This window comes from Nomascus leucogenys, chromosome X (assembly GCF_006542625.1).
Source record: "Nomascus leucogenys isolate Asia chromosome X, Asia_NLE_v1, whole genome shotgun sequence".
In the NCBI taxonomy this organism is placed as follows: domain Eukaryota; kingdom Metazoa; phylum Chordata; class Mammalia; order Primates; family Hylobatidae; genus Nomascus; species Nomascus leucogenys.
In genome coordinates this window covers 125,310,382-125,324,171 of record NC_044406.1, presented here as the reverse complement: position 1 = coordinate 125,324,171, position 13,790 = coordinate 125,310,382, and the positions used below count along the sequence as shown (strand labels likewise).

Below are 13,790 nucleotides of genomic sequence, written 5' to 3'. Positions count from 1 at the left end.
TCTGTATCTCTCCATTGATTAGTTCGGCCATCCACACACACATTTGACCAATCTCATCATGTCATTCCACTGTTTAAACCCTTTTATTGGTTTTCTTTTGCTCTTACAATACAATCCCAAATTCCAGAAATCGCTCACAAAGATGTGTTTCCAGCCCCTGTTTACCTTTCTTGCTTTATCTCTTACTATTCCCCTATCAATGAGTTTTTTGGGAGTTGGTGAACTACTTAAAGTCTTCCATGGGCCATGTGCTCTCATGCTGCCGTGCTCATTCCCTCTACTCAGAATGCCATGGCCCCCTTTCTTCATCATATTACCCTTGCAGAACCCAGGTCAGGCATGTCCTCTTCCAGGAAACCTCCTTTCAGATGTCTTCCTTCTGTGTTCTTATATCTTCCCTGTAAGTGCCTTTATTACAGTATTTGAGAAACTAGAAGGGTGGTTATCTCATTGTGCTCTGTCTCCCTTATCATATGGTGACCCGCATAAGGGAAGGGACTCAGGCAGATTCACCTCTATTCCCCAGCACCTAGCACTGTGCCTGGCACTCCATACATAAATGCTGCTAAAATAATTGGCAGAGTGGGACTGTTTCTAGATCCCTCCAAATATGGCTTGGTGGGACAGCTCTTTATTCTCCATTTCTATGTGGTCACTCTCCTTACCATTTTAAGTAATATAGTGAGGGGCTATAAATACCCCTTAACTAACATTGGTGTCCTCTGACAGCATGTTCTATGTTCAGAGAAATTCTAAGACAAAGGAAAGTACCAGTTGTGCACACAACCAGTGACCCTCATGCAAAGAGGATAGCTGTCTGTTGATTTAAGATGTTTAAATATCTTAACATATTTCTGTTGTGCTTTATTTTTCTCAGTATATTCTAGGTTTTTTACTTTTCTCATTTCTCTTCTCTTAAAGATATGAACTTCTTCACACCTTAAACTTTGATGCCGTCCGGCGACGTATGAGTGTAATTGTGAAGACTCAAGAAGGTACATGTCTGAAAAGCTTGAATTTTTCTCTTTGTTCATTTGTAGGCTTATTGGTTGATTCACTCTTTCAGGAAAGAGAATCATTTCATGTAGTAGTGTAGGATTAGTGAAAGTCATGCAAAGCAGTAGCTTTTGCATATGCCTTCATGTATTTTTTTAAGCACAGATGTTCTGTTTACCAAATTGTTAGTGATGGAACCCTCGTTATGACAGGATGTGCCTTTTCTTGGTAGCAGAACCATATCCCTCTGCCCTGGGTGTTCGAACAGGAACTGAAAGAATGACTTTTATATGGTTCAGGGTACTGACCAGTCTACCAGTAATGTTTACATGCAGCCACCCAGCATAGTTGGATGGTTTGGGATTACTAGCAGCAGAATCCTTGAGTATAGGGAGTTGCTTGTTATCCCTCACTGACCTTCCTGGTTCCCCTACTGCTTGACACTCCCTGGAAACAGGTGAGGTAGAGAGGACTAAGGGCCTGGTTTCTGGGAAATGGCATTGCAGTTTCACTCCAGAGCTCAGGTTCTTTGTTGAACAGAGTAAAGCTTGCCCTTTGCAGGGGAACTGGTACCATAATCCTGGGCTCCCTCATGTCTTTGGAGGCACCATGGTGGTTTGCCTTCTGCTCAGATTCTGCAAGACCCATGGGCGAGCGTTCCTGCTTTGTTCGAAGGCTCTCAGATACGTGTGTGTGGTGTGCTCAGGTGGTTTGTTTTCTAAAAATTTTTGATTTATTTCCCAGTAATTTACTTTTTACTATTAAATTTTCTAAATTCCTTAATGTGAGAATGGGAGGATACAGACAGATCCTTGGGGGAACATATCCCACTTAATTCATACTTTGTGGTGTGATTGCAAAGTCATGAAATTGATTTTAATAAGTGACCATGGAGTTTGTTTTGTGAATTTTGAAATACACTTTGGATGTGTAAGAATAAATGAAAAAAAAAAAACACTTAACATTTCAAATACTTGCTATTCTTATGTGTGCACGTCCACATGTTCTACAGCAAATAGTGAAATGTCTGTGGAACTGGTCTACAAAGGTCATTGACCTCAGAGCTACACTTTTTAATTTGTTGACCTCAGTTGTTTCCCTTATAAGGATAAAGTGTCTGTCTTAGTGCACAACTGTGCATATTTCCTGGGTGTGTGAAGTGATCTAAAGCTGCAATTATACTAGCATTCTACAAAGCTATTCTCATCAGTAAAAACTATCAAGCCATTGTTTTAGAAGCTAGTTAATATAGTTTATTTAAAATTATTTCAGCTTGTTTGAGCTTGAGCTTTCTTCTTGACATCTGTAGATGCCATATGTATACTCTAGGCCATGGCTTCACTGTATTTTTTTTTTTTTTAAGACACGGTATTACTCTGTCATCTAGGCTGGAGTGGCAAGATTATAGCTCACTGCAGCCTTGACATCCTGGGCTCAAGCAATCCTTCCACCTCAGCATCCAGCGTAGTTGGGTCTATAGGTGTGTACCACCATGCGCGGCTAATTTTTTAATTTTTAGTAGAGTCAGGGTCTTCCCTATGTTGCCCAGGCTGGTCTTGAACTCCTGAGCTTAAGTGATCCTCCCACTTCGGCCCTCCACAATGCTGGGATTACAGGCGTGAGCCACTGCACCTGGCATACATTTTCAGAAGAAATTCAGATGCAGCTCCTTGACACAAGCCCAGCCCTCCGTGAATTGGTGGGAGGAAGTATATTTTAACAGAGGTGCCTATTGTAAACTCTGGCTTATTAATTGTGTTCATAATAACCTGAAGAGGTGGTGCATGCCTTTCTGACAGATTAAAGGCCAAGATTCCTCATTCCATTTAGGTGAGTATTGCAAGGCGTGCTCAGAATATACAACACTTGGGTGAGAGAGACTGCTTTAAAAGGTACTCTTATTAAAACCACAATACCAGCCTTAAAATTCTAAGTCAAGTACTATGGTTCTTTATTTTAGGAGACATACTTCTCTTTTGTAAAGGAGCAGACTCGGCAGTTTTTCCCAGAGTGCAAAATCATGAAATTGAGTTAACTAAAGTCCATGTGGAACGTAATGCAATGGTGAGCCTATACTCCTTCCCCCACCAATAAGTAAGCAGAGAAATGCTGAAGATGACTATGTTTATTGGATTTCTGTTTAAATGACAGTTTAAATACATTTTAGCTTATTTTTGCGGTCTATGTTTTGTATTTGGGGATTTTATAATATTACTTTTTTTTTTATCTTAATATAAAACATTATCCTGGAGCAAGTTTCGGGTCACAATTTGCAGCCTTAAAGACTTTTCAACAACCTTTGTTAAAAGAACTGTTACTTCCTTTTTCTGAACCTAATTGAATGTTACCTTTTCAGTTGTAATTTCTTCATTTTTTCAAACTAAATATGTGTCAGAGTTTCTCTTGTACATATGGCTAAAGCAAGAGTATTTACAGGGTGTGGTTTTTTTTTTTTTTCAACTATTATTAGAATAACTACAGATCTCCTACTTTACTCCTAGGATGGGTATCGGACACTGTGTGTAGCCTTCAAAGAAATTGCTCCAGATGATTATGAAAGAATTAACAGACAGCTTATAGAGGCAAAAATGGCCTTACAAGACAGAGAAGAAAAAATGGAAAAAGTTTTCGATGATATTGAGACAAACATGAATTTAATTGGAGCCACTGCAGTTGAAGACAAGTAACTAGAAAATGATACTCTTATTATTTTAATGACCAATGTTTTGGGTGTGATCTGCCCCAGATTAGTAATTTAATCTCGAAGTTTGAAATCTTTAGTTTTATTGTTTAAGTGGGCTTAAAGATTTATTTGTTATAGCAAGTATGAAAAATTACACCAGATTTTGAGCTGTTAGTAGGAATGATTTTTTTTTTAATTTTTAAATTTTTAAATTTTTTTTTTCTTTTTTGAGATGGAGTCTCGCTCTGTCGCCCAGGCTGGAGTGCAGTGGTGTGGTCTCGGCTCACTGCCAGCTCCACCTCCTGGGTTCACGCCATTCTCCTGCCTCAGCCTCCAGGGTAGCTGGGACTACAGGCGCCCGCCACCACGCCTGGCTAATTTTTTGTATTTTTAGTAGAGATGGGGTTTCACCGTGTTAGCCAGGATGGTTTCGATCTCCTGACCTCGTGATCTGTCCACCTCGGCCTCCCAAAGTGCTAGGATTACAGGCGTGAGCCACCGCACCCAGCCAGTAGGAATGATTTTTAAGGTAAATTCATGTAACCTAGAAGAATGAATCAGTTTTCACTCAGGTCTTTTGAATATTTACTAAGCTATCCATATATTTATGCACATATTATCAAATAGTCTTGACGTGTAGGGAATGGTACTATAGCCATTGTTTGAGCTGGTGCCTAGACGAAGGGGTAAGATTTTGAGAGACAGGTAAGCAGAAAGGAAATTTAAGGTAGAGTGAGCAACATGAGAGCTTAATCTAACCTGGTTTAACAGACCAGAGTATGTTTTTGCATACTTTATTTTATTTTATTTTTATTTTTATTTATTTATTTTTTTCTGAGACAGAGTCTTGCTCTGTCGCCCAGGCTGGAGTGCAGTGGCACAATCTCGGCTCACTGCAACCTCTGCCTTCTGGGTTCAAGTGATTCTCACGCCTCAGCCACCGGAGTAGCTAGCTGGAATTACAGGCATATGCCACCACACCCAGCTAATTTGCGTATTTTTAGTAGAGGTGGGGTTTCGCCATGTTGGCCAGTCTTGAACTCCTGGCCTCAAATAATCTTCTGCCTTGACCTCCGAAAGTGTTGGGATTACAGGCATGAGCCGCCATTCCTGGCCTGCATACTTTAAAATAATATGCTTTTAACTTACAGGCTTACCTTTTTCAGACTTGATTGCAGGACACTGCCATTGATCTGCTTGAAATAATAAGTTTTAAATTCTTAATATTTTTGGAATTTTCTAAATATTATATATGAAAATTATGAGACTTAAAAAGTTACAAACATATATTTAGTCACATTAAAAGGTATTGAAACTCTAATGAAATTCATTTAGTCTAATTTCATTGTTATTCTGTCGCCAAAAGAAACCCAGAGGAAAGTATTGTTTTTCTCTCCTCGCCTTTAAGAATTATAATTAAATTCTCATTCAGGACGATCGGCGTTCCTCTTTTTTTGGAGGGTGGGTCGGGGTTATACATTCAGGTAGTACACATGCAAGTTTGTTATGTGGTTATATTGTGTAATGCTGGGGTTTGGGCTTCCATTGATCCCATCACCTAAGATATTAACGTAATACTCAATGGGTAGTTTTTCAACCCTCGCTCCCCTCCCGTCTTCCCCCTTTTGGAGTCCCCATTGTCTGTTATTTCCATTTTTATGTCCATGTGTACTTACTGATTAGCTCCCATTTATAAGTAAGAACATGTGGTATTTGATTTTCTGCCTCTGAGTTATTTTGCTTAGGATAGTGGCCTCCAGCTGCATCCATGTTGCTGCAAAGGACATGATTTCACTTTTCTTATGGCTGCGTAGTATTCTAGCAATCTTGCCTGATTGCTCTGGCTAGGACTTCCAGTACTCTGTTAAATAGGAGTGGTAAGAGTGGATATCCCTGTCTTGTTCCAGTTTTTAGGGGAAATGTGTTCAACTTTTGCACATTGAGTATGGTGTTGGCTGTGGGTTTGCATGTAGGGTTCTTATTATTTTGAGGTATGTTTCTTTGATGCCTAGTTTGTTCTCAGGGTTTTTTTTTTATCATCAAGGTATGTCAAATTTTATTGAATATTTTTTCTGCATCTATTGGGATGATCATATAATTTTTGTTTTATATATGTGGTGAATTACATTTATTGATTTGCATATGTTAAGCCATCCTTGCATCCCAGGAATAAAACCCGTTTGATCATGATGAGTTATCTTTCTGATGTGCTGCTGGTTTCAGTTTGCTAGTATTTTGTTGAGGATTTTTACATCTATGTTCATCATGAATAATGGCCTATAGTTTTCTTTTTTTATTGTGTCCTTGCCAAATTTTTATTTTAGGATGATACTAGTTTTGTAGAATGAGTTATGGAGGAATCCCACCTCATTGATTTTTCTTGGAGTAGTTTTAGTAAGATTGGTACCAACTCTTTATATACATCTGATAGAATTATAATCTCTCTGGTCCTGGGTTTTTTTGATTAGTAGATTTGTTATTACTGATTCAGTTTCATAGCTTGTTTAGGGTTTCTTTTTCCTTCTGGTTCAATGTTGGGAGGTTGTATGTTTCCAGGAATTTATCCATTTCGTTTGTATTTTCCAGTTTGTGCTCGTAGATATGTTCATAATAGTCTCTGAGGATCTTTTGTATTTCTGTGGTATCAGTTGTGATGTCACCTTTGTCATTTCTGATTGCGCTTATTTTAATCTTCTCTTTTTCTTGGTTAATTTAGCTACTGGTCTGTTTGTTTTTCATTTTTGTTTCATTGATCTTTTGTATGATTTTTTTGGTCTCAATTTACTTTAGTTCTGCTACGATCTTTGTTATTTCTCTGTTAGCTTTGGGTCTGGTTTGTTCTTGTTTTTCTAGTTCCTTTAGGTGTGACATTATGTTGTTCATTTGAGATTTTTCTGCCTTTTTGATGTAGGCAATTAGTGCTGTAAACTTTCCTCTTAACACTGCTTTTGACATATCCCATAATTTTTGGTATGTTGTGTCTCTATTTTCTTTTGTTTCAAAATTGTTTTTTGGTTTCTGCCTTAATTTCATTGTTTACTCAAAAGTTATTCAGGAGCAAGTTGTTCAGTTTATATGTACTTCCGTGGTCTTGAGAGTTTCCCTTGGTATTGATTTCTAATTTTATTTCACTCTGTTCTGAGAAGATGCTTGATATGATTTTGCGTTTTGAATTTCAGGAGACTTGCTTTATGACCAAGCATGTGATCAATTTTAGAGAATGTTCATGCACAGATGAGAAAAATGTATGTTCTGCAGTTGTTGAGTAGAGTGTTTTGTAAATGTCTATTAGGTCCATTTGGTCAAGAGTCCAATTTAAGTCCAGAGTTTCTTTGTTTTCTGCCTCAATAATCTGTCTTGTGCTATCATTGGGGTCTTAAAATCCCCCAGTATTATTGTATGGCTCTCTGTCTCTTTCCTTAGGTCTAGGGATGATTGTTTTATCAATCTGGGCACTCTGATGTTGGGTCTATATATATTTAGGCTAGTTAAATCTTGTTGAATTGAATCCTTTTTCATTATGTAATTCCCGCTTTGTCTTTTTATTTACTGTTGTTGGTTTAAAGCCTGTTTTATCTGATACAGGAAGATCAAACCCTGCTCCTTTTTGTTTTCTATTTGCATGATAGATCTTTATCCGTCCCTTTAGTTTTAGCTTGTGGCCATCATTACGCCTGAGATGGGTCTGTTGAAGTTTTTGAGACAGAGTCTCACTCTGTTGCCCAGGCTAGAGTGCAGCGGCGCGATCCCAGCTCACTGCAACTTCGCCTCCTGGGTTCAAACCATTCTCCTGCCTCAGCCTCATGAGTAGCTGAGACTACGGGTGCCTGCCACCACACTCAGCTAATTTTTGTAGTTTTAGTAGAGACGGGGTTTCACCATGTTGGCCAGGCTGGTCTCGAACTCATGACGTCAAGTGATCCTCCTGCCTCAGCTTCCTTAAGTGCTAGGATTACAGGTGTGAGCCACCACGCCCGGCCTAACAGATGGTATTTTTGTATTCATTGTGCCAATCTATGTCTTTTAAGTGGAGCATTTAGGCCATTTACATTCAAGGTTAATATTGATATGTGAGGTTTTGTTCCTGTCTTAGTGTTGTTAGCTAGTTGTTTTGGTAGTCTCAAGTATATAATTGCTTTATAGGATCTGTTAACTTTCTACTAACATATGCTTTTATAGTAGCAAATATCATCCGTTTGTTTCCGTGTTTAGAGCTCTTTTAAGCATTTCTTATAGGATAGGTTTGGTGGTGACAGATTCCCATAGCATTTGCTTGTCTGGGAAAAACTTTATTTTTCCTTAATTTAAGAAGCTTAGTTTAGCAGGATATAGAATTATTGGCTGCAGTTGTTTTTCTTTAAGAAGGCTAAAGGCCAGGTATGGTGGCTTATACCTGTAATCCAGTGCTTTGAGAGGTTGAGGTGGGAGGAACACTTGAGCCTGGGAGCTCACAGCCAGCCTGGGCAGCATAGCGAGACCCCATCTCTACAAAAATTTTTTTTAGATAAGTAGGCATGGTGACACGTGCTTGTAGTCCCAGCTGCTTGGGAGGCTGAGGTGGGAGGATTGCTTGAGCCCAGAAGTTACAGTGAGCCATGACTGCACCACTGCTACACTTTAGGTGACAGATTGAGATTTTTGTCTCCTAAAAAAAAAAAAAAAAAAAAAGGCTAAAACTACATACCCAATCTTCTGGCTTCTAAGATTTCTGCTGAGAAATTCACTGTTTAGTCTGATGGGATTTCATTTCTAGGTAATTTTTCCTTTTTATCTAGCTGCCTTTAAGATTTTTTTTTTCTTGTTAACCTTGGGTAGTCTGACGACTATATGCTTTGGTGATGGTCATCTTGTGTAGCATATCACAGTTGTTCTCTGAATTTCTTGTATCTGGATGTTGACCTCTAGCAAGGTTCAAGAAATTTTCCTGAATTATTCCCCAAATATATTTTCCATGTTGCCTTTTTTTCTTCTTTTCTCTCAGAAATGCCAAGAAGTTATAGATTTTGTTGCTTTACATAATCCCATATTTCTCAAAGACTTTGCTCATGTTGAAATTTTTTTTTTTTTTATCTGACTGGGTTAATTTGAAGGACTGCTCTTCAAACTCTGCAATTCTTTCTTCTGCTTGGTCTAGTCTATTGTTACAGCTTCCAGCTGTATTTTGAAATTGCTTTATTGAATTTTTCAATTCCAGGTGTTCTAATTGGTTTGTTTTATTATAGCTATCCTTATCTTTCATATCCTGAATCATTTTTCTGGTTTCTTTGTGTTGAGTTTCAACTTTCTCTTGGATCTCGTTGAGTTGCCTTGCAATCCATGTTTTGAATTCCTTTATCTGTCATTTCAGACTTTTCATTCTGTTTAGCCTGTATTATTACAGAGGTAGTACAATCCTTTGTATGTGTCAAGACACCCCAGCTTTTTGTACCGCCAGAGTTCTTACACTGATTCCTTCTCATCTGAGGGATCTGTTGCTTCTTATTTTTGAATTTGCTGTAGTTTGGATGAGACATTTTTTATTTTTTAATTCCTTTTTTCCCTTGAGGATATGACTGTGGTATATGTTGTGTATGATTGTTTGGCTTTGTTTCTGGGTGCTTTCGGCGGGGCAAGGCTCTGTATGGTTTCCTTGGTTGTGGATAGCTTCAGTGCAGTGGCTTTCTCAGATGCTGTTTGCTGTAGTGATGTATTGGATGCAAGGGCCGACACACTGCCTCCCGCAGGGCTAAGGGTGTGGAGGTGTCAGAAACCTTAGCATGTGTACTAGCACTAAGCCCTTCTGGCAGCAAGTTATTTATTTGGTGGTGCAGTTCACGCTTCAGTCTGGTAGGTGGAGTTTAAGAGTAAGAGTCAGTTCTTCCTCTGGGAGGCTGATGATGAGTGGAAGCACCTACCCTGAGGGAAGGATGGTGGCAGGGGTTGGAGATCAGGTTGGGGTATGCTGAGGTCTTGGGGAAAGGAGCAAGGAGGGGTGCACCAGCTCCTCATCCTGTGCAGGTAGGAACATGATCCGCTTCTCCATTATGCCCTTGTCATAGGGCTCACAATCTTCAGTTCGTATAGACTTTATCCTTTGGTTCCTGGTCACAGTGTGGCTGCAGACCATGGATACATCTCTCTGGTGGTTGCCACCAAAATGGGCTTTGGCCGAGCCTTTACCCCAAGTTCAGAGCAGACAACTCTGCAGCTTACCTGTCTGTTGCTGGGATGCTGCTGCTCTGTGTAGGGAGTTGGAGTTGGGCCCTACCCTTTGTGAAAGCCCAATTGGCATGAGCTCATTTTCAGCAGGGGTGGAGCCACTGCGAAAAAGGTGAAAAGTTTCTCCAGGTACATATGCGCTACCATCCACTGGGAAGAACTGCTGCTGGCTGCATCAACAACAGTGTGTACAGGGGGTGGGCACAGTGGGAAATGACCCCTCTCCATGACTGTTCCTGGCCCTCAGTGCTACCCCCTTCAATGATTGTCACTGTGCCCACATTTCCTTTGTCCCAGGAGGGCCCTTAGCAGGCTGTGCTTACCTCCCCCTTAGGGGCACTCCATGCCGAGGGATAGATCTCCAGGGATCCCATAGCTCCCTGGGGACTCACTGATCGCCCCCGCTCCCCCCGAGCTTGCCAAAGTCAGAGCGGGTTGGAGTATATTTGCAGGGAATCTGATGGTGTCATAACTCAAGGGCAGAGATTCCCCTAGGTAGGGCATTGGCCCACCACAGCAGCACAAACAGAATGGTTCCTGCCCTCTAAGTTTGGGTCTGAGGGGAGTACTGACATGCCTGCACGAGCTGGCCACCCAGATCTCTGTCCCTGGGAAGCTCCTATATCGCCACTGACGGCATTGCCCTAGGTAAGGAGGGCAGAGGGGGGGTTCCCCAGCAGTTTGATGGTCAGGAGATTATCACAAGGTGAGGGAAGCAGAGAAGCATTTCCACCTACCCTTTACGTGGAGCTTTGAGTTCCTCAAGGGACAGTCTCTGCCAGACTCTCGCTTCTTTCTTTTCTGTATCCCAGCTTTCTCTTGTGGGCTCTCCAACAGGTCCTGGCTCTCTTCCCGCAGTTTTCAGTTCAGAAGATGTCCATTCACCAGTAACTTTGATCTTTTTTATGAGGACAACTGGCATTTGATGTCCCTAGTCAGCCATCTTGAAAACCCATGTTCCTGTTCTTAAAGCTCCTCAAGGATAGGGATTCACTAACTTCCCTCATCATCTGATTAGAATGTTTGGACCTTTATACTTTGAATGATGTTAAGTGATGTTAATTGGTATGGTTAGATATAACATAAAATGAAACATGCTAAAGTGACATTGAGTACAAATGTTTCTGAACATTTTAGCTTAGAATGATGATACTCAATTCTGCCATTGGATACCAGTTACCTCAAGGTGTCACAGACTTTTCAGAACCTCATTGTTTGAAATTTGCTTTAGTAAGTAAAATTATGCCCGAGACAGCACTCAGAATGAGTAGGGGATGTATATGAAAGTCAACTGTGATAAGGTGTCAGGACTCTAGAATTGCTGTGAATTATAAAAATATTCTCTTTAACAAGCCTTCCTGTAGAATCTTTGTCAGGAATTTTAGAAGATCACAAGGTTTCTTTTGTGTTCCCAGGCTACAAGATCAAGCTGCAGAGACCATTGAAGCTCTGCATGCAGCAGGCCTAAAAGTCTGGGTGCTCACTGGGGACAAGATGGAGACAGCTAAATCCACATGCTATGCCTGCCGCCTTTTCCAAACCAACACCGAGCTCTTAGAACTAACCACAAAAACCATTGAAGAAAGTGAAAGGAAAGAAGATCGATTACATGAATTATTGATAGAATATCGTAAGAAATTGCTGCATGAGTTTCCTAAAAGTACTAGAAGCTTTAAAAAGTAAGAAAGTACATCAGTTTCTTATATTTAGACATTGGTGCAGATGTAAATCACAGCTGCATATACAAAAGGCTTCATTTTCTGTAATGCATGATTTTCTGTTTGCAGGTGTTTTATCCTTATAAGTTAAAATCGTCCCTGAGGACTTGACTAATGGCCCATCTGAGATTATTTGGCACTTTCCACCTTTTCTTTTAACTTAAGAGAAAACTGCACATTTTGGAAGGTTTAGAAAAATAGTTCAATTTTTAAATGTTTAGAGTCTGGGTATTCAATGTTGATATTCTGGCCTGGTCTATGTTAAGAAAAAAATATTCCTTTCACAGTCTCTTAAATTGAATGTAATAAAATCAATCTCTATGACAATTTTCATGCATTTTGAGGTTCTGGAGCCATTTTCTGTGCATTTTTATACCCCAGAGCTCCAAATGGAATCAAATACTTGTTAACGTGGCCACTTTATTTAGAGGACATGGCCGCTTTGACTCTGCTTTCAACTAGGAAGAACTTGCGGAACATAAAGGTGTCAGGAAAAGCCACTGATAAACAATAATTCAGTGCCCAGAGATATATTTTCTATACTTCCCATTGACCGAGGGTCAGCTTTGTCTAAACCAATTACTTGAATTTACCTTGGCCATAAGCAAATTGATTTCCTTTTTTGAAATGCCACTGGATGTGTCTGTACTAACTTGAAATATCCCTAAGCAATATTATTTTCAATTTCTTAAGCACACTTCATGTTCCAGGAACAGTGTTAAGGGCTTTGTATGATAATTATTATTTAATCATCATTAACAACCCAGTTAGGCAACCGTATTTTCTTCATTTTACAGATAGAGATCACACAGCTAAGAAGAAGTTCAGAAAGTCTCTCCAATTCCAGATCCCATGCTTATAACAACTATGCTATATCTGTATCCTCATCGCTAATGTTAAGCAAGCTTTAAAAATGATTAGCCCACATTCATGAGGCTATGGCCAATTCTAAAACAGCTGTTGTTCTTCTAGTACTTGGGCATCAGTGAGAATAAATAGGTTTTTATTAATTGCCTATGAGAAACGTTTTCCTTTAGCCAAATGGTACTTATAAAGACAGTCCAAAGTATGTGCATTTTACTTCTCCTTTTGTCTTAGTCTGCTTGGGCTGCCATAACAAAATACCATAGATTGGATGGATTAAACAGTAGAAATATATTTTTCACAGTTTTGGAGGCTAAAGTTCTGTGATTGGAGTGCCAGCATGGTTGGGTTCTTGTGAGGGCTTTTTTTTGGCTTGCAAATGGCCGCTCTCTGCTGTCTTTTCCTCTTATAAGGGCAGTAATCCCATCATGGAGGCCCCACCTTCATTAACTCATCTAAAGTCAGTGTATCAGTCTGTTTTCACACTGCTGATAAAGACATACCTGAAACTGGGAACAAAAAGAGGTTTAATTGGACTTAGAGTTCTGCATGGTTGGGGAGGCCTCAGAATCGTGGTGGCAGGCAAAAAACACTTCTTACATGACAGCGACAAGAGAAAAATGAGGAAGAAGCGAAAACAGAAACCCCTGATAAACCCATCAGATCTCATGAGAGTTAATTCACTATAATGAGAACAGCATACAAAAGACCAGCCCCCATGATTCAGTTACCTCCCCCTGGGTCCCTCCCACAACACATGGGAATTCTGGGAGATACAATTCAAGTTGAGATTTGGGTGGAGACACAACCAAATCATATCATTCTGCCCCTGGCACCTCTAAGTCTCATGTCCTCACATTTCAAAACCAATCATGCCTTCCCAACAGCCCCCCAAAGTCTTTCAGCATTAACCCAAAAGTCTACAGTCCAAAGTCTCATCTGAGACAAGGCAAGTCTCTTCTGCCTTTGAGCCTGTATAAAATCAAAAGTAAGCTAATTACTTCCTAGATACAATGGGGGTACAGGTATTGGGTAAATATAGCCGTTCCAAATGGGAGAAATTGGCCAAAACAAAGGGGTTAGAGGGCCTATGCAAGTCTGAAATCCAGCAGGGTAGTCAATTATTACAGCTCCAAAATGATCTACTTTGACTCCATGTCTCACATCCAGGTCATGCTGATGCAAGAGGTGGGTTCCCATGGTCTTGGGCAGCTCCGCCTCTGTGGCCTTGCAGGGTGTAGCCTCCCTCCTGGCTGCTTTCACGGGCTAGCATTGAGTGTCTGCGGCTTTTCCAGGTGCACAGTGCAAGCTGTCAGTGGATCTACCATTCT

At 40.2% G+C, this 13,790-nt stretch overlaps 1 protein-coding gene across 4 annotated transcripts in view; it reads left to right on the top strand.

Moving 5' to 3' along the window:
• ATP11C (ATPase phospholipid transporting 11C) overlaps positions 1–13,790 on the top strand; it is a 207,992-nt gene that overhangs the window by 148,045 nt on the left and 46,157 nt on the right. For all 4 annotated transcript variants that reach the window (XM_003272595.4, XM_030807339.1, XM_003272596.4 and 1 more), the window contains exons 16-19: positions 922–995; positions 2,957–3,060; positions 3,498–3,679; positions 11,293–11,556. In XM_003272595.4, the coding sequence (XP_003272643.3) occupies positions 922–995; positions 2,957–3,060; positions 3,498–3,679; positions 11,293–11,556 (624 nt within the window). The remainder of the gene's footprint in view (positions 1–921; positions 996–2,956; positions 3,061–3,497; positions 3,680–11,292; positions 11,557–13,790) is intronic.